Source organism: Neophocaena asiaeorientalis, unplaced genomic scaffold, assembly GCF_003031525.2.
Source record: "Neophocaena asiaeorientalis asiaeorientalis breed wild unplaced genomic scaffold, Neophocaena_asiaeorientalis_V1.1 scaffold39, whole genome shotgun sequence".
NCBI lineage: Eukaryota > Metazoa > Chordata > Mammalia > Artiodactyla > Phocoenidae > Neophocaena > Neophocaena asiaeorientalis.
Window position 1 is genome coordinate 5524150 of NW_020175670.1, and position 19972 is coordinate 5544121.

Here is a 19972-nt window from a genome sequence, read left to right on the forward strand (position 1 = left end):
AGATCAGGCAGGCTTCGGGTGTGAGGCTGGTGTGGAATTCATCATGGGGTTGAATTCTTCCCACTGGCATCTTGTGTGGTGAGACGGGAGTACCAGGTAGCACCTGAGTCTAAATGGAGGCTTCCCTGCTCTCAGAGTGGCGCTTCATGCAGAAGCCCAACTTTGGGCTGCTGTTTCTGCCCCAGCACATTACGAGGTGTCGAATGGGTGAAGCAGCGGCCACTAGGACCCTGCTGCATTTTTCCGATGACATTTCAAAGACCTCTCTGAAGTCCCTATTTATGGCTGTTTTTCTCTTCAACACTTAAATCGAGCAGTGCCTATTAACCCCAAACAAATGAACCTTGTTAAAAGTTCAGTGTCATTTTTTCTGAGTCCTGCCCTCAGGGAAAAAGCAGGGTAGCTACATATCGATGTCATTTCCTTAAGTGAATCGCTAGTAATGGGTCTGATTTCAAATATCCAAGGCGCCAATAATGATTATACACGCAAGAAACAGATCGCGTCCTTGGGGGTCTAGACTTAAGGTTACTTAAATATACTACGTATACTAGGCACAGGCTTTTTATTAAGAATAAACAATTAAAAGCACCTGGCATAAATCAAAAGTTAGTCAAAGAAATGCCGCCCATTCATTTTGGTAAGAGTCAAAGCACTTGAATTCTTTTCTGATAAAAATCTGAGCGTTAGGAGATTCCAAGAGCATGTGATCTTAGATAAGAAACCCAAGGTTGAGGTTAAGGGACTTGCAGAGTGTTTACTCAAACTGAGGCTAGAGTCCAGGTCTTTGGATCCTTTGCTGATGATGTAAATTGCCTCCAAAGACCGGTTTTGATAGTGGGGCAGTGCAGAGGGGCAGGCTCGAGGTGGAGGAAGGCGGTGCCCTCAATGCTATGGTAAGTGGTGCCCAGTAAATCTGAGGCCACAAATACTCCCCCAAGTGACCTCCCTTCGGTGGGAGACATTTCGTCTCAAACGCTGCCCAGCACGACCCAACTGAGACATGACACCGTCAGGTGACCTGGGGGTGATAACTACGGTGATGCGGTCTGTCGCACTTGTAACAGAACACATGTTCTTTGCACACACCATCCCGTTTAATTGAGTTCGCATGATTACCCTGAGCCAGGGGTCCTTGTCCCTTTTTCACTGACGAGGAAACAGGTTCCAAGGGCCACAGAGAGGGACCCCAGGAAAAAGAGAGGGTAAGTGACCAGCAGGGTATGAACCCAGCTCTGACTGCTTACTCAGCTAAAGGGCCTCTCTTGGGAATTTTCAGCTGCCTTCTTCCCGTGCAAAAGTTCACAGGCCTCAGAGAGGGAGGGGGAGTCCCCCCGTTTACCTAAAAGCCCCGTGAGGTGAGTCTGCAGGGCTGTGAAGAAGCGTGGGGTTCCCGTCCTAGACGCATTCCCAGAAGACCAGAAGGAGAGTCCTGCAGGCCTGCGGTCGAATGCTGACTTCCCGTGTACCTTGGTCAAGTCGCTCGAGTCCTCTGAGCTTGTTCTGTCAGTGAGAGCAGTAGTTAGTATCTGCCTTGTTGGGTTGCTGTTACAGCATCACAGAGCCGGAGCTCAGTGAACGGTAGTCTGGGAGCCGCTGGGAGTGTGATTGTGGCCATCACATCTACCGCAGGGTGGTTACCTGCGCCTTGGGGCACGCGTGTCACGGTGGTTTTCCTCAAGTGTTGAGGTGGAAACGAATGTATTAAATACAGTCCTCTGTAATCTCCCCTCCAGGTAAGAGCTGACAGTTGGATGTTAAGTTGTTGCAGATTTTTTGCCACGCGTACGTTAAAATACACACTCAAACATTTGTTGTTTTTTTTCCTGTAAGACCTTATATCTGCGACTTGGGTTGTTTTTGCTTGCTTGCCTTCCCCCCCCATTTGATAAGATGTCATGGTCGCTGTTCAGTATCAGGGTGGACAGCTTCACCTTTCTGCCCAGTGACGGGGCGTGCTTGCTCTTCCACACCGTGATTTCAGCCCTCATCTCCGCAGGGCCCTGCTGGCTGCTCCGTGACCCTGGCCACAGCGCCCCTGCAAGGGCAGCTTTCTGCCTTTCCTCCTTATCCGCCTCTTCAATCTGTTCAAGTGGGATGCATGCCTGTGACTGACTTGGGGCTCTGTCCTCGGGGCCCCTTCAAATTGGCTGTGCTGAGACCAGGAGGGGGTGGTGAGCACTCCGGGTCAGAGGTTAAGTGGCGTCATTAGCGTTGCTCTGGCAAGCTCAGAGCAGCTCTGGGGATGGAACTCAAAGCGTTCAGCCCCAGACTCCACATTGCTGTCGGCTCCTCTCCACCTTCCACCCCTCTCTTCCCCGGCACAAATCTGTTTTCTCACCTTTAAGCTCATTTACTGGCCCGGCCTCGTCCCACCTCCGCCCTTGGCCCTCTGCTGTGCTTCCGCCCCCTCCTGCTCTGTTGCCCTCTGTGGACGCAGTTCCGTGAAAGTATCTGAAGTGTAATGTTGTAGTTCTATTAATAGGATGTCAGAAGTGTTGGTAAAGCAGGTAAGGCTGTTGCCATGTCAATTTTTCCATATGGGTTTTATTTGTTTTGTTTTGTTTTGTTTTGCGGTACGCGGGCCTCTCACTGTTGTGGCCCCTCCCGCTGCGGAGCACAGGCTCCGGACGCGCAGGCTCAGCGGCCATGGCTCACGCGGCATGTGGGATCTTCCCAGACCGGGGCACGAACCCGTGTCCCCTGCATCAGCAGGCGGACTCTCAACCACTGCGCCACCAGGGAAGCCCTCCATATGTTTTTTTATTGGCAGCAGGTGGAGCTGGAAAAGGAGGATACGTACTCTGCCGCTATTCACTGCAAATGGGTTCCTGTATTTCACTGTGATATTTTAGGCTTGATTACCTCCCCAGGTTGCTATGTTGCCTCTGTAAACTCAGCTGGCATCTCTTGGCTTCATCGTAATGTGGCTCAAAATACACACTTCTGTGTGAGAGAGTTCAGCTAAAATAAGCACCGAAAGGCTATTATTTGCAGCCAAGTTGGGAAATAAGATGGGACGTCAGAGCTCAGAGTCGCTGTTAACGGGACTGTGTTATGCACCGGTTGCCATGTGAATGCTAACGTGTTGTTTCTGCTCTGTCCCCTCATGCCTTCCCGGATTCAGAGAGAGGTAACCAACCAATTTTCCCTTCTCCCCCTTTGTGCTGTCTTAAGTGTCTGGCAAAGCTCACTTGCTGCCTTCATGCCCTGTCGCCGCCATCATAGCCATGCTGTCTTTGAAAGGCAGAACTTTGTTTTGTTTAACCTTTTCTCATCATCATTGTTATGTGTCCTGCATTTAAAATAGTGTGGAATTGCCTCTGGGTCCCTGATCCTCTGTTGCTGGACCCTGTTTGGGGAAGGTGTTGGTCAGAACAGTAACTTGGTCCCTCTCACTACTGGCTGAGCATAGTCTACTCAGCATGCTAGGGAGAAGGCGTGCTAGAAATAGTCAGGCTAGGTACCGTGTTGTGTAGGAGGGTTTTTGTGCTTCTTGAAGAACTAATACTAGGACCTGCTTGTTATGACTTCTCTGTAGAGTTTCGTCGATGAGATTTGGTTCTAGGCCAGTAGCTGGAAGGACTGACTCAATTTCAGTCTGGATTATTAGCAAACACCTATGGAATTCTTCTCCCTTCCCACCTGTAGACGAACATAATGATGAAAAGGCTGTACCTCCAAAAGGAAAGGCATTTATACCTCAGATATGTGTGTCTCCTGCGCTCTGACCATCAGCCTGACCATTTGGCTGATTGGGGGCTTTTAAGCTCCCTGATTCCTCAGCTCTATCATTTCATAAAAGCTCCATTTTTGATGGAAGGAGAAAGTTTTGGAATTTTTCTCCTTGAAAAAATGATTGTGAGTACTGCTTGGCAAAGTGAAGCAGCACCAACGCTGGCCTCTTTGCTTTTTGTGCTGGAGTCCGTCCCAGGGGCCTCCCTCCTGGCCGGGGCTGAGCGCCAGCTAGCGGCCACTGTCCTCCCTTAGGGTAAGCTGCTGTCGTAGCTCAGTGGCTGGAGGGAAGGGAGACGGCGTAGGCTGGTTGGGTAGCACTTCCACAGTCGGTCTTCCAGAGGGTCTGCTTAGGAGAATTTGGGAGCTTGATTGACTTTCTCACTACTTTTGAGGAGGCTCTGGGCCCCTGGAGGTGATGCAAGTTTCTGGAGGATGAGGGCTCTGGGTTTGGGTACGAGTTCCCTTGTCTCAAGTCACCACACCTCTTGTCAGAGTGCATGGTAAGGATGTTTTCAGATCTTTGCTAAGTTCCTACCCTCCGTGTCCTCGCTGGGAACCAGTTGCTCTGAATATTAACAGCGAGACTGTTCTAGAGAGGGCTACAAATTCTGGTTCGCCCAAGCCACCTGGATTATTGGCAGGTGGTAGAATTTCAGATCTGCTGTGTACACTGTGTGTCTCCTGAAAGCACCTGGTGAGGGTTTCCCTGCAGAGAATTTGTGTTTACCCAGGTGATGAGCTGCTAGAATGCCCCTTTCAGAGTTTACAAACTTAGCATCTTCTTAAGCTTGCAAAGAAGGAGAGTTTGAGTTTATCAAACCGGAGCCTGAGCTTTGTGAAATTAATGGTGCCCACATATGGTGCACGTGCCAGTGGGTACAGTTTGAAAAACAAAGTCGTGTATGTGTGTGTGTGTGACCTTTTGGATTAGCTGTTTAGGAAGATGACATTTCTCATCCCCTTTCCCCCCTCTTTCCTCCTCCAACCCCCCCAAAACAAGATTTTCAAAATGCAATCAGAAAACAAGCAGTTAGGCAAAGAAGAGCAGGCAGTCCTGAAAACAGGATTCCTCTCTCCAGGCCCTATGCAGGTGAGATGGAGAGAAAGCCCTTTATCATAAAGGGCTGGGAATAGAGTGTTTAGATCCAATCTGGTTGCTGCCCTTCTGTCCTCCTTTGCAGGTGGGACCCGTCCTCTGCAGTGGTAACAACTCTGTTCGCTTATTGCTTCTACAGAAAGATAAGCTGGGAGGATGAGGGTCTTTAGGTACATTTCAACAAGTGTTATTATATTCGTATCAGTACAAAGATTTATTAAAACATCCCTCGTGGATGTGGAGACAGTATTTCAAAGTGGGCTTTTTCTTTGACTTCGTTTTCCTCACTTATAATAACAACTAACATTATTCAGTTGCCTTCACGTGCCAGCCTTCGCAGATTTGACCTGAGCAAAATACGGGTTGTGTGAAAGACGTTACCAAATCGTGGAGACTTGGTCAGGAGCGCTAACAGAAAAGATTTAGCGAGAGAGTGAATGGCAGGGAATCTAACAGAGAAGAGAGGAGAGAGCTACTGCCAGACACATCTGGGCTGTCACGTGCCTGAGGAGGGCAGCTCCAGAAAGCAGAACCCAACCCCACAGGCAAAAGTTGCAGGGAGGCAAGTTTCCATTCATCATTAAGAAAAAATATATTTTGGTTCGCAGTGAGCATTCAGCAGTGGAGCTCCTGATCCATTAAGTAAATGAGGTTTTATACCACTGATATATTCTAGGCACCACCTGTCTGGGTTGCTGTAGAAGGAGGGACTTTGAAATGTTAGCCTGGGTAACTGCTACTAGGTCTGTAGGTGCCTATAAATACCTTTTGAGGAGGGATAAACACATAAGCAGATTTCATTTATGTAAGAGTCGTGGTGGGAGAGACTTAGGGAAAGGTTGAGCAGTTCTGTTTTGGCTACTTTCTAATAGAACACATTTGAATAAAGAGTCGTTTATTCATTCATTCCGTAAAGATAGATTAAGCCCCTATACGCTGTTCAGCTGAGAACAATAAAAGCAATCTTTTGCCCGTTTTCTTTGCCATTAAGAAATTTGAGGCTGTCATGTAAGATGTCTTAGCACTGACATTTTTCCCTGTCAGAACTCGCTGTGGGTCCTCTGGGGGAATAATTACTGGGGAGAAGAGCAAAAGGAGAGGAACAAAAAGAGTTGGAGACACAGGGCTTATCCAGCAAATGGTGAGAGGTAGTTGATTCACTTCTGTTACAGTTTAAGGAAGAGACTTAGCTATAAACATTCCGCTTCCTGGTTTACAAAGGAAATGCAGTGATCCCCCTGACAGCAGGAAATAAATGGGGCAAAACTCCAGAGGGGACCGGCACCTCTTTTAGCAAATGGCGCCTCCAGGAGCGAGCTGGAGCAAAGGACAAAAATGGTGCTTGTTGCTCAGTGTCAGACACAGTGACTCAGACGGACGGGCATCTAGGAGAATTTGTTAGAAAAGACGGGCGCCTGCTCTGACTGGACCTCGGGGTCCATTTGGGCCAACTCTGTGGTTTCATAGACCACACCGAGACCCTGGAAAGAGGCGTGACCACGGGGGCGGCATGGAAACCCATTTGAGCGCATCTTGGCTCTGAGCTGTGACACTCTCCGTGCTGTGGGCACCGGGTAGCTGCAGCCCGAGTGCACCACACAGTGTCAGAGCCCCTGCGGGCGCTGCCCAGCTGGCTGGGTGACACCCACCGACGACTGCTGCTCTGTACTCCCAAATTCCCACACGTGGCACTGGGCTGATCTGTCAGGGATACTCTAGCCGTGGAGGCTGGTAATTAAAGCAATTTCTTGTCCCCCTCAATATAGGAAAAGCTCGAGAAAATGTTAAATTGCTCTTACATATGGGCATGAGGACTTCTAGGATTATAATACCGATTGGAAAAAAGTCTGAAAGGCTGAGTTAGGCCACATCTTGGTCATTGTGAAAGTGAACGATGGGCCATGGGTGTTCATTGACTGTCCTCTCTACTGTGTGTTTGAGAAGTTCCAGAATGAGAAGTTTAAGAAAGGAGGAGAAAAAGAAGAGGTACTGTGTTCTTTTGACTCCCGCACCCTGAAGCTGGGACCCAAACTCCATTCTCCAGGGGAAGGGCCCGGCAGGCCGAGGTCACCGCAGACCTCCACGTCGCTGAGACCGAGTGGCTTGTCTCCTGCTGCCCAGGGGACTTCTCCCAAAACTTCTCCTGGCTCTTTGGAGCCAGTCTGTCCTGGGCTTTCCTACTCCCAGCACTCTTTTTTCAGCCTTTCGTTGGGCCTTTGGCCTCAATTAGCCCTTCAAACGCCTTTCCTTCTTGGGGTCCAGACCTTGTTTTGTCTTTCTCATTCTCCAGTCTCCCATCTGCTCCCCTGACCTCAGCTGCCCCCTAGGCCCAGACCACAGGCCTGAGCTCAGGGACCGAGTGTCCACCTGCTTGGTGGGCGCCCCCCACCGCCAAGCACCTCACACAATTGTCCAACCTGGAGCACATCAGCTTCCTTCACCAGATCCTTCCCCCTCCCATCCCCAGTGTGAGGGCACTTCGCTGTCCCAGGAGGGACCTCAGAGTTATTCTGGATTCTCCTTCTCATCTCCCACATCCCTCAGTCCTGCAGCCACCCTTCCGGTACCTCTTACCCGTCTGTCTTCTCCACGCTGCTCTCGGGGAGGCTAACTCAGCCTTGCCTCTTCCAGCTGTTCGAGGCTGGTGCCTTCCTTGGCTCGTGGCCCTTGCGCCGGTTCTTTTACTTATAAGGAAAGTGCCTCCTCCTCTCCCTTGTAATTGTGTTGGGCCCACCTCAGATAATCCAGGATAACAGCCCCTTCTCAGGATCCTTCACTTAATCCCGTCTGCAGAGTCCCTTTTGCCACGTAAGGTAACCTATTCACAGATTCTGGGAGTGAGGACGGGAATATCTTGGGAGGGTCATTATTCTGTCTACTGCTGCAGCCTTTTTCAGAAATCAGGTGCTGAAAAGCCAAGGTTTTAAAACAACCAGTTAAGAGGTGTTTGGATTTCTGTTCTGAACAATGATGAGATTAACTCAGCCATATTGTTTCATTGCATACAAAGGAAGTTGTCCGAACTGTCTGCGCTCCAGGTCAGAGGGAGGTCTTGCAAATCCCCGTGTTTGAGGCTTTCTGCTCTTTTAGGGTGACTTGGGATATGTTTCATGGGAGTAAAACAGGAGAGACACGCAGATCTCCTGACCCCCGCAGTGAGGAGAGGAAGGCACTTGCTTTCTCCTGGGAGGTTAGTTCCCGGCAGATTTCTGCTTCCCTGATCGTTAGCCTGGTACCTGGGAGGGAACGGGGAAAAGACAAAGCTGTTTAAAAAAAAAAGTGTCAGAATCCCCCAAACAGAGCCTGAGGCTGCTGAGCTGCCCTCTTGAGATGTGGATTCCAGATGGTTGCCTTAGGCGTTAATCACTTTCTCCTGAGCCAGAAGAAAATGAAGATTAATAATTTTTTAAAATTACTGCTAAGGGGTTGCATCTGAAAGAGCAGAGGGCACAGAGCTGAAGTTTGATGGGAGCTGATTATTGATCAGGGCCTGTTTGGTCCTCCGTGATGGTGACCTTGCACTTGCTACACTTGTAAGGCCGACCAGCTGTCACGGAGAGCAGGATGGATCTTGGAAGCTTACATCATAGGATATCAGAGCCAGAAAGGGACCTTGGAAATCATGTTCCATCACTTAGAGATGAGGTTTGACTCCATGCCCAATGTTGTACAGCTCAGTGGAGTCCGGAATGGGACTAGCAATTGGGTCGCCTGGATCCTGATCCGTTGCCCTCTAGCTGTCCCTGACTCTCTCTGAGTCTCAGAGAGGACAGATGGAGGTAAGATCTCTACAGTACTAAAGGTAGGGCGTAACGAGCTGTAATCCTTTGTGGTGCAGAATACAGATCCTGTCGGCATTCAGACACAAGCAAGGTGCTGGGGGCCGGAGGGCCAGGCAGGCTTTTGAGCTGGGCCGTACAGAGTAGGTAGAGTAGTGAGCTCCAGACGGTACAGGGAGGCCAGTGGTCACCAGGCCAGGCAAGGGGAGGTACCGTGAGCAGAGGTGGAGCCCCAGCTTTCTGGAGCAGACGGGAGAGCTCCTTAATTGGAGTAAGGATGCTGGAGGAGTTGGTGGGACAAATTTTGGGACTCCAGAAATCCAGACAAAGGTCTTTGGACTTTCTGTGGGTGACCCCAGAACTTCAAAGAGATTTGGCCTCAGGAAATGAGGACTGAACGTGGAATTTTGAAGAGGAAGAGTTGTGCGTGTCGAGACACTGCATATATTACTGTAGGAACCATCCAGGAAAGAGAAGTAGCCAGAAGGAGGCAGGCCAAAAACAAGACTGCCTGCCCTTGAGCATGTCTCCAAAAGTGATGCCTTCTCGTCGTTTCCTTTTTTTTTTTTTTGCGGTACGCGGGCCTCTCACTGTTGTGGCCTCTCCCGTTGCGGAGCACGGGCTCCAGACGTGCAGGCTCAGCGGCCATGGCTCACGGGCCCAGCCGCTCCGCGGCACAAACCCGCGTCCCCTGCATCGGCCGGCGGACTCTCAACCACTGCGCCACCAGGGAAGCCCTCGTCGTTTCCTTTTTGAAGCAATATGCTGTCTCGATGGGGGTTGAGACTAGGATGGAAAGGCCTCAGGAGCACAGTGTGGAAAAGGGCTCTGCTCGCCCCCAAAGCCTGGGCCCAGCTCCTCACCCAGAACCCCGCCCTCAGCCCACTGTCACGGCACCCGTTCACACCTCTGACCACTAGCCAGCTTTCCCACTGGGAAACAGGGGGGACGTGCTGCAGATCCCTATGCTTGAGAGAGGGGGCGCTCCGTACCAATTGTGGCCGGGCCCAGACTGGGTGTTGGGAATGGATAAGGCTCAAATCGTCTTCACGGAGCTTCGAGGTGTTGTGGGGAAGACAGAACTCATGAGCAGATAGATGCCCATGGTACCCAGTGGTGAGTGCTGTGCGTACGGGGAACACGGCAGCACCCGACAGGGTACTCACCCAGCTTCAGCTGCGTCTTCACCCGAGGCCGGGGCATGGAGACGGTGTGAGCAAAGGCAGGGAGGCGAGACCCACCTAGGGTGCCTGAGTGGTGGCAGGGCTGGCGAGGAAGGGGTTGGCTTCAAGACACTGTCAGGAGGTAAAATCGGCTGAACACGGGGGTTGGGTGTGAAGTGCCGGGACCGGCGGTGGGAGCATCAGGAAGTCCCCCCGGTGCTAGCATGGAGGACACCAACTGCCGTGGAACGTGAGGGCGCAGGGGAAGGTGGAGTGGAGCAGACCCGAGGGCAGGTGTGCACAGCCGGAGGTTCGAGTGCCTGTGGGTAAAGATGCCCCTGGCCTGGAGCCGCTACGGGATGGCCTGGGGCACAGCAAGGCCACAGGGCAGGCTTTCTGGCCGGGCCTTCACAGTGAACAGTTGCCTCCATTGGATAGACTGCTGTTCCTTCCCAAAGAAGCCAAGTCTGTGTTAGGGAAAAATCTATCCCAGTCTGTGAGAACACCACCAGCTCTTACCTTAAGAGAAGTAATTAATAAATTCATCCATGGTTATATCTACAGACAGGGATCCTGGCTTAGCAACACGTGCAGAGAAAATCACTGTGACCCCTTACCAGATGGGTCAATCTGAGCATCTCTTTTTCATAAATACTCTGATCTTTTAAACCACTGTCCTCAATAACAACTGAGACATTTAGTTGTGTGGCGTTATTCTCTTGAAGCCAGGTCATGTCACGGGCACGGTATCCTTCCCATCAGTAAAGCAGATGCTGAAATCCGGCACTAGCGGCACGCTCACCCTGGCGTCTGAGCTGCTGAAATCCGGCACTAGCGGCACGCTCACCTCGGCGTCTGAGCTGACGGTATACAGGGTGATGCTGCCGCCGTCGCCCCCGGCCCTGGAGTGAGAGGTGCGTTTAGCAGAATCAAGTGCCTGTGACCGGACTTCAGTCTGTGGCGTCTCTTTGTGTCCCCGTGACTGTCCGTCAACTTACTCCGCAGCTGCGGACCAGATCCGGTCTCTGGGCACACGTTTACACATCAGAGCCTGTTGTTTTGCTTCTGCTACACACGACTGTAGCCTCACTCATGCAACTTCATGCTCCTCTCAAGCCTGTCTTCTGTTTTGTGATCATAATGTTTATAACCATGATATTTGCTGTTACTCTAGGCAGAAGGTTCCTGTAAAGTTCGGTTTTCATTAAGCGTTGTTCATGAAGGTTCCAGGAGCTCCACAGGCAGGGTCCGGGGAACGCTGTAGTTATTTTACTCAGAAATGAATTCCTAGGATCCATACAACTGTTCCCGTTTGAGGTGGCTGTTGACGTTTGTTTATTTTTTTAACCACTGCGTATACCTCTGACGTGCTGGCTGCTCACTCAGTTAACATTCATCACTAGAACGTGTGTTGTGAAGGTTCCTCATTCTAACGTACCGATAAACTTTGTTTGCACAGAGATTTTGCTTATGTAGCAAGAGACAAAGACACAAGAATTTTGAAATGTCATGTATTTCGATGTGACACACCAGCAAAAGCCATTGCCACAAGTCTCCACGAAATCTGTTCCAAGGTAAGGTGGGTCAGGGCACAGGGGTCCGCCCTGCTCCTTTTTCCCCCGCCCGCCACTCAGCAGGGAAGGGCGTGTGGAAGGACGGGGGAGTCGGCACGTTGACCTGCAGGTCGAGCTGCAGGGGCAGCAGGCCGACCGCCAGCCCAGCCAGCGTGGTTAATGCTCTTTCTGCGTGTCAGGCGTACTCCACCTACAAAAGGAGTACGGCCTTGGTGCCTTCCACAGTCCAGGGGGTCTAACAGGTGGACAGCGGCGTGGCGGAGGAGCCGTGTATCCCGAGCTCAGCTGGAAAGCGGGGGCGGGGAGTCAGGGCAGCTTTCCCAGGGCGGGGGCCACCTGATCTGAGCCTGGACCCGGGAAGAAGGGAGCGGGGTACGAAACCAGCAGGTGTGTCTGTGGAAGTGCAGGCGGCCGGGGGTTGCCGTGAACACGTGCTGACGTCGCAAGGCACACAGCGGCGAGGCAGGGCCGTGGTCACAGCCTCAGAGTCGCCGCCTTACCCCCCACCCCCCAGCAGAGCCCATGCCTACGCACTCATCCTGCCCTCTGCCCGGCCCTTGTACTTGTCAGGACACGGCTGTGTGATGCAGCGGCTCTGGCTGCTGCAGAGCCCTCCCTTGTGTGGACCTCCGTGTGTTTACTTGAGATGTGTGGCCTGTAGCAGAGGAGAGAGGTTCCTGGTTTGTCTCTTTGCTGGGCAGCTTTTGCGATTTGGAGGCGGTTGGAGCTGCGCGCTGTGCCTGGAGGGCTGGACACACGTGTCTGTCGTCCAGCCTTCCTGCTCCTGACTTCCTCCTTTGTCCAGAGTGCCCCACCCCGTCGCTTCAGCCACTTTCGGGTCTCGCGGCGACCAGGCTCCTAGCCATTTTCTCCTGGCCACGCTCTGCTTGGTTCCCCCGAATGAACCAGTGTTCCACAAGGGAGTCGACAGAGGACGGACCGTGGCCACAGTGTCCTTTGACCTCCAGGGATACATAGTTAATGTTCTCAGCAATCCCATTACCTGCTGGCCTGTGTTCCAGTAGTGGGAGCCAGGTCTCCAGGACGCTGTCCCCAACTTCCTTCAGCCAGGCCTTTCCACGCCCCAGACTTACTGCTTGAATCTAAACACAGGACTTTGCCGCCCCCTGTGTTAATGTCACCTTTCCGGTTCCGGGCTGGCATCGTTACCCAGCCTCACTCCCACAGGTCCTCCCGAGCTCGCCAGGCCCAGGTCACGGCCACCTCCACAGCCCAGCCTGGCCTCCGCAGCAGGAGCGGAGCAGCTGTAAGCCACAGTTCCCAAGGGAAGGGTAGGGAGGGGAGCTGCCCCGGCCCCAGAATAGCGCAGCAGTCTGCCGCTCTGACCGAATGACCGGGACCTGCAGGGTGGGTGCTGGTCCGGAGACCCCGCGTCCACCCCAGCCCGTGTGCACGTTCCTGCACGGGTGGCACTGGGGCAGCTGCTGCTTGTGCAGCCCTGAAGCATGCTGCGCTCCCGGGTTTCGTTTCCTCGTTCGTTCACGCAGCAAGTGTAACCGAATGCTGCTTACGTGCCAGGCACTGTCCTGAGGAGACAGTGGAGACCAAAAGAGAAAAAAAATCCTTGCCCTTGTGGAGCTTATATGCTAGCGTAAAGCCCTCAGAACACAGCCTGGCCCAGAGTCAGTGCTCAGTGAAGCTTGGATTTTACCGTCAGCAGCCCTCCTGCCCGCTGACCCAGGTGCAGATCTGGAGACGGGCAGAGTGGAGCTCCGGGGGAAATGACTTGTTCCATTTGGGATGGAAAGCTCGGGCAGGGGATGAAGGTGTGAGTTGCTCTTGCGGTCATTGAAGGTGGCTTCTTTGAGTCCCTAAACCCACAGCACTGTGAACAGGGGTGCGAAGTGATGACTGTCAAGTGAAGGAGATGTTAGTGCCCCCAACAGAGGAGAGGCACTTAGAAAGACGGCTGACAGATTTAAACAGTGTGACCATAATACCAACAGCAATAGCAGCTAATATTTCTGAGTGCTTGTATTTACTGTCAGGACTGAAATTATTTTATTATTAGGGACATAAATATTATCATCCACGTGTGCAGTGGAGGAAACGGGACAAGAGGGCAGGTGACTGGCTCAAGGCCACTTACCGCTAGTAAGTGGTGGGCATGGGATTTGAACCCAGGTACTCTGTCCCCAGAGCCCTGAAAAGAGTCCCTGAGAGTGGCCACGTGGAAGCAGCAGGGGGAGTCCATTGCCCTGTTTTCCACCGACCGCTGTGGGCCGGGAGGTGTACGTGTGACCGGGGGGGTCGTGCGGTTTGTTGCGGTAGAGGTGGGAGCCTGGTAAATGGAAGAATGAATTCCGAACAATCGGGAGACTGTTAGTTACTCTGAGGAACAGTCATTCACTATTCTCCCCAGAGAAAATGGGCACAGTTCTCAAAACGTGCGGCTCCGAGATGGGGGTGAGGAGTCAGGCAGCAGACTGAAGCCAGTTTAACTTGGAAGTGAAGTCAGCGCAGACACTCCACTGGCTGGAACAGCTGAGGACACGGGGTCTGTAACCGTGAGCCAAAGCTGTGTTTTCTCTCCTTCAGATCATGGCCGAACGGAAGAATGCCAAAGCCCTGGCCTGCAGCTCCCTGCAGGAAAGGGCCCACGTGAACCTCGACGTGCCCCTGCAAGGTAGGTCGGCGCCCCTGCTCCTTTGCCTGGCGCTCTCTGCCCAGGTCACAAAGCGCAGGGTCTCGGACAGCTCCCTGGTGTATCTAGTCTCCCTCAGAACCGAGCTCGACTCAGCAGACCCGGGCCGAGCCCGCACTCGGGACCTCGGGCGCGGCTTAGAGCTGATTTTGTGTCAACAGGGTTAGGCATCAAGGGCCAGGATGAGTTTTATTGTTGTTGGACAAGATTAAAGTATCTTTAGTGCTTTTGTAATTCATGTACAGCCTGGGGTAAGGGTCAGCTAGTTTAAAAATATGTGGGTTGCTATTTTGGGGAGCTCAATTTAGTCATTTTTCCTGTCTCTGATTTTGCCCTCTGTGATTAAATTTCCTCAGGGCATCAACCTCCCCTAATAAATAGAGCACCCAAAGCTGCTACTTAGCTCACATCCAAGAGAGAGTCACAGCTTAACACACACATTCCAGTTCCTGCTTTCGAATGCTTTCCTACCTAGAAATGAAAGTTGAATGGGATTTTGATTGACAGCCCCAGTGTCTGGTGGAAGAAATGGCTGTTCTTATAGCATGATTGGCACACTGACCTCTAGAAACACAGGACGTTATGTGTCTGTTAGAACATTGAGAAAAATGTGTTGCTTTACTCCCTGTAGTAGATTTTCCAACACCAAAGACTGAGCTGGTCCAGGAGTTCCACGTGCAGTACTTGGGCATGCTACCTGTGGACAAACCAGTCGGTATGTGAAACGTGCATCGTCTTTCCACTTGGCAAGCGTTTGGGAGCTCATGAGAGATGTTCACCCTCCCATGGGGGTGGGGTCTGCTGTTGCACTCCTTGCCTTGTCTCGAATCGGACCCTCACCCTGTCACCAGCCAGAGCGCACAGACAGTCCTGATCAAAAGATCAGTACAGGACAGGCTAAGCTCCTCGGATGCATGGTCCCAGTATACAGGGACTTGAACAAAGCGGACCTGATTTCTCATTCACTCACAGTCCAGAGCTGCGTGAGCCAGGGCTGTGGAAGGGCCCTGCCCCCAGAGATGGAAGCCTCGGTCCTGAACTGAGGCTTCCATCTCTGGGGCCAGGGTGCCTGCTTCAGTCCTTGTCACGTGCTGGGCGGGGAAAGGGGGCTGAAGGAACCCTCCTGCTTTCCTGTTAAGGTGTGACCCAAAAGTGCACACAGCAGTCAGCAGTCAGCTCACATCTCAGGGGCAGACTTCAGTTGCTTAGCCATACCAGGCTGGAAGGAGGCTGAGAGAGGTAGCCTTTTCCTGGGTTAAAAAACGTCTGTGGGAAAATCAGAACCCTCACATACTGCTGGGGTGAATGTAAAATGGTGCAGCTGCCCTAGAAAACAGTCTGGCAGTTCCTCAAAAGTTAAATAGAGAGTTACCATTTGATCCAGCAGTTCTGCTCCTGGGCTTTGTATCCAAGTGAAACGAAAACATGTGTGCACATAAAACCTCGTACACGAACGTTCACAGCAGCGTCATTCATAATAGTCAGAAAGCAGAAACAACCCAAATGGCCATCAGCTGACGAATGGATAAATAAAATACACTTCCAGACAGTGGTACTTCATTTGGCAATAAAAAGGAATGAAGTGTTAGACATGCTGCAGCATGGCTGGACCTTGAAAACATGCTGCTGGATGAAAGAAGCCAGTCACAAAGGACCGTATCCTGTACGATTCCATTTATATGAGTGGAGTAGGCAGGTCTCTAGAGATAGGGCTGGATGGAAATGGAGGGTGACTTCTGAAAGGTACGGGGTTTCTTTCTGGGGTGATGAAAATGTTCTAAACCTGATGGTGGTGATGGTCGCACACCTCTGAATATACTAAAAACCGTTTGAGTTTTGCACTGTGAGTAAATTGTATGGTATGTGAACTATATCTCAGTAACGTTCTCCCACCCACCCACCACCAAAAGCAGCTGTGGGAACACCCAGCCAAAGAGCCCCATCGAATAGCACATGCTATTCGTGTCCAGGGGCCGCCCAAACTTGGCCTTATTTAAGTGACAAAGTACAATGAAAGGTGATCAGGGTAATCTGGCAGATGCTGGCTTCTGTTGGGTCCCCTTTTTCAAGGTTCCTTGCTTAGGAAAAGGTAGCATTTGAATACTGTTTATACACTCGGAGCTGGGGAATCTTTGTGGGGGGGGGAGGACATCACACACTGCTTCTCTGGCGGTTCTCGTGACCCTTCTTTCTGTTGAAAAAGCTGGCATTTCTTTTCTTTTGAGCAATGAAATGCTCAAGTGAAATGTCTTGTCTGGGGCTACAAAAAAAAAAAAGACCAGTCTGCGCATAGGTGTTACTGGGTGATTTGGGCCCACGTTTGTGATTCAGAAATAGCTTTAGGACCTTTTTCAGTTTTCCCTTCCATCCACAGGAATGGATACCCTGAACAATGCCATAGAAAGTCTTATGACCTCGTCCAGCAAGGAGGACTGGCCTTCGGTGAACATGAATGTGGCCGATGCTACTGTGACTGTCATCAGTGAGAAGGTGAGAAGTGTGGCAGATGGAGTTGGCCTGTCGAATACAGTGAGGTTTCGGATACAATAAGCTTCCATGAAACTTAGACGCGTGCCAAGGCTTGGCCTCTGGGGAGTTGTGCTTGCTTGTGATTAAAAGAGCCTACCTACATTAAAAAAAGAGAGAGAGACATTTTGCCCTTTGTGCCTAGATCTCTGCACACCTCAGAGGTTTCTATTCTGGCATTCCGCATTCTTCCTTCCTACAAAGCCTGGGAGGTTGGAATCATTTGCTAGAGGTGACTGTGTGATACTAGCAGTAACTCACTAATGGGGCTTGGTTTTCTGGCCACTCTCCAGGCTCCGGTATTGACTGGGCTGTTATCTGGGCTTGGGACGCAGGAGATGCTTCTGTGGTGGAAGGTCCTGTGGTAGCAGGGACCACTGGTCATCTGGAGAGAGGCCAGCATTAGCCTCAACACAAATTATCTCAACTTTGTGGCTGAGGAAACTGAGGCACAGAGAGGTTAAGTAACTGCCCCCAGGCACACAGCGAGAAGTAGCAGGATCAGTTTTCCATTCTGCCTCTGTGAGGCATCTGTCATGGAAAGACCGAAAGTCCTTGGTCTACTCTTGCTTCTGTCCACTAGCAGCTCACCTTCAAGCCCAATTCAATTTCTAAAGAGGAGTGAGATGCTCACTGACCCTGCCTGCCACTCCAGCCTGTGCCGCTGGATTTTCTTCAAGTCTGCAAACGTGGTGCTTCTTCCTACCTCAGCACCTTTGCAAGTGCGCTGCTCCTTCTGTGCTCTACCCCTTTGCCTTCCCACCCACTACGGAGATCTCAATGTAAATGTCATTTCTCCCAACAAAACTTCCCAGCCTCTAAGACCAGCTTAGCTTGCCTGTTAATCAGTCCCACAGCACCTGAGTGAATATTTAATAAGTCAAGATGTTAGTGAGCCAGAAGTCAGCATTTTTCTGGATGTATTTACTAATTTTCAAAAATTGCACATGGCTGCTGCAAAGGATGTGGTGTTCATAAGAATGAATTACAAACACGTCTTAACTCGGCACCATATGGATACCAGTCTGTGAAAAGGGGGGAAAAAAAAAGTATTTGGCAACTTTTTGTTTTACACAGTTTTAGATAGAAATCTGATTCAATGTGCTGTTTAGTTGAGGAAGAAGACCTGGATATAAAGAGAGCCCATGGCTCCTTTCCTCTTGGTGCTCTGGGGTTTCTGGTGGGTTTGCCTGGGCAAATGGGTTCTGAGTCACTGTACAGGCAATACGGAAAAAGTATACATGACATTGTTCCCGCCCACAGTGAAGCCACGGGCTTGGAGCCGAGCAGACAGAGTCCGGAACACACATACCCAGTCGCAGTGTGGTTCAGAGCCGATTAAATGCCGGAACGAGGCACCCACAGCAGTGAGGCCTCTCCAGACACATTTAGAAACTTGCCTTTCTAGAAAACTACAGTCCTGTCTAAATTCAGTCTGGCTGTATATTTTTAGACACCATTTCCTCTGTGCAGCCACTCCAAGCAGATTCTATGACTTAAGGTCCGAACGTGTCTGTGACTTTGGCCAGAGCTGCTGAATGGCGTCTCTTGCAGAATGAAGAGGAGATCCTGGTGGAGTGTCGGGTGCGATTCCTGTCCTTCATGGGCGTCGGGAAGGATGTGCATACGTTTGCCTTCATCATGGACACTGGGAACCAGCACTTTGAGTGCCATGTTTTCTGGTGCGAGCCTAATGCCGGTAACGTGTCCGAGGCAGTGCAGGCTGCCTGCATGGTGAGTGAGCCCGCTGCAGGGGTTCGACCCTCGGGCCCCTGCTTTTGTTTAATATGCCGTAAATTAGAGCAGAGTTACTGACTTAAAAGAAGCCAAGTCTGATCTCTAAAGTAATGCCTTGCTGTGTGACACCCTCACTCCTGCGGACAGAATCAATCGTGACAAGCACTTTGCCGTCTTAAGAGGCCAGGACACCTGAAAGAAGCAGGACTGGATGGAGCCAGGTTCTTCTGTAGAGACTCCAGGAACACTGAAAGCAATGATCTTCAAAACCACGGATTTGAGGCCTCTTAGTTCTTGATCCCTAAGTAATTTCAGTGTGTGATCAGGAGATGCTGGTCATGCGTGAGTTGGTGCTGTTTGGAACCAACTCAATAATTCTTTAAAAATTCAGTGTATTGAATGGTTTTTATTTTAGGTAGTTGGTCTAAGTGCATTGTTCTTACATACTTTGTTTATATCTATGAACTCTATTCTTACCACAGCCCTGTTAAGTAGTTCTCTTTTATTTATAACAAAATAGAGGCTCAGAGGAAAGGACAGGCCCCAGGGCAGAGCTGCTAAGTGACAGAGCCTGTGTTCACCCCCGAGCCTCCGGGTAATAAAGCCAGTGCTCTTTGTACCACATATATGACTTCAAACAAACAGAAACACCTTGTCATTCATTCTGCAAATATCCTTTGAGCTCCTGTCATTCCCAGCACTGGGAAAGTTCTAGTAAGAAGGAGGGAACCGTTTGAATGTAGACATCCAAGCCTGGGCTGCATGGTGTATTCCAGCAGCAGGAGGTAGGGTTGCTGGAGCCGAGTGGGAGGAGGCGAGGTCCATGTCCATGAAGGGCCTGTGATCTCATGCCAAGGTGTGACCTTCAGCAGAGATTGTTAAGCAGGAGAGTGTGTAGACCACGTTAGGCTTTAAAGCATACTCCAAAAAAGAGAGAAGAAAACAAAGTGGAGGTGGGTTGAAAGGATGGGGCAGAGGTGGGGAGATGACCAGGAGGCCAGTTTACTGGTCCTTGGGAGAGTTGCATCTAAACCAGGAGTGGCAGTGGGGAAAAGACGGGAGCAGGTGATGGAGAAACACCTGGCTGGCAATGAGGAATGCTGAATTTGAAGCACCTGCACTTCATTTAACTCAATCCACCATTTGTAGGCTGGACTCTGGGAAGTTCAAGTAGGAATAAGACACGATTCTTGCATTACGGAGTTTAGGCCTGTGGGGGAGACGGGGAAACCAGAATTCTATTATGGTGTGGAAAGTGCTCTAAGTGAAAGTGTAAGACTGCACTGGATGGAGGAGTGACTGGGAGGAAGAAGGTGGCCCTGAAAGCGGGTCACTCACCAGGTCTGTGGTGAAGGAAGCACGCCGTTGAGAGACTTGCTCGTTTGTTGGGGGGTTGGGGAGATCCTCACAGTTTTGAGGCTGAGGGAGATGAGCCAGTAAAGCCAGATTGAAATAGGGGTCATATTTGTAGTTGGGCCAAGGTCTTGGTGATAGATGAAGGGCCTGGGGTTGGGTTAGAGTGCTGCTTGGGTTAGAGTAACTTTGAGACCAGCCAGAAGATGCGCGGAGTCCAGGAACAGGTGGAGCTGAGGGCGGTGGAGGGCGTCCTCTGTTTCTTTACAGACAGTACACTGCTAGTTAGCCAAGAGGGAAAAGGACGAGGTGGGCGGATGGCAGAGGCAAAGGTGGGGGAC

At 51.1% G+C, this 19972-nt stretch overlaps 1 protein-coding gene across 17 annotated transcripts in view; it reads left to right on the top strand.

Moving 5' to 3' along the window:
- APBB2 (amyloid beta precursor protein binding family B member 2) overlaps positions 1–19972 on the top strand; it is a 369238-nt gene that overhangs the window by 343527 nt on the left and 5739 nt on the right. For 15 of the 17 annotated variants that reach the window (XM_024731651.1, XM_024731662.1, XM_024731660.1 and 12 more), the window contains 5 exons: positions 11236–11350; positions 13910–13997; positions 14647–14730; positions 16390–16505; positions 18096–18275. In XM_024731651.1, coding sequence (XP_024587419.1) covers positions 11236–11350; positions 13910–13997; positions 14647–14730; positions 16390–16505; positions 18096–18275 — 583 coding nt within the window. The remainder of the gene's footprint in view (positions 1–11235; positions 11351–13909; positions 13998–14646; positions 14731–16389; positions 16506–18095; positions 18276–19972) is intronic. The other 2 variants (XM_024731661.1, XM_024731664.1) reach the window with 1 other exon arrangement.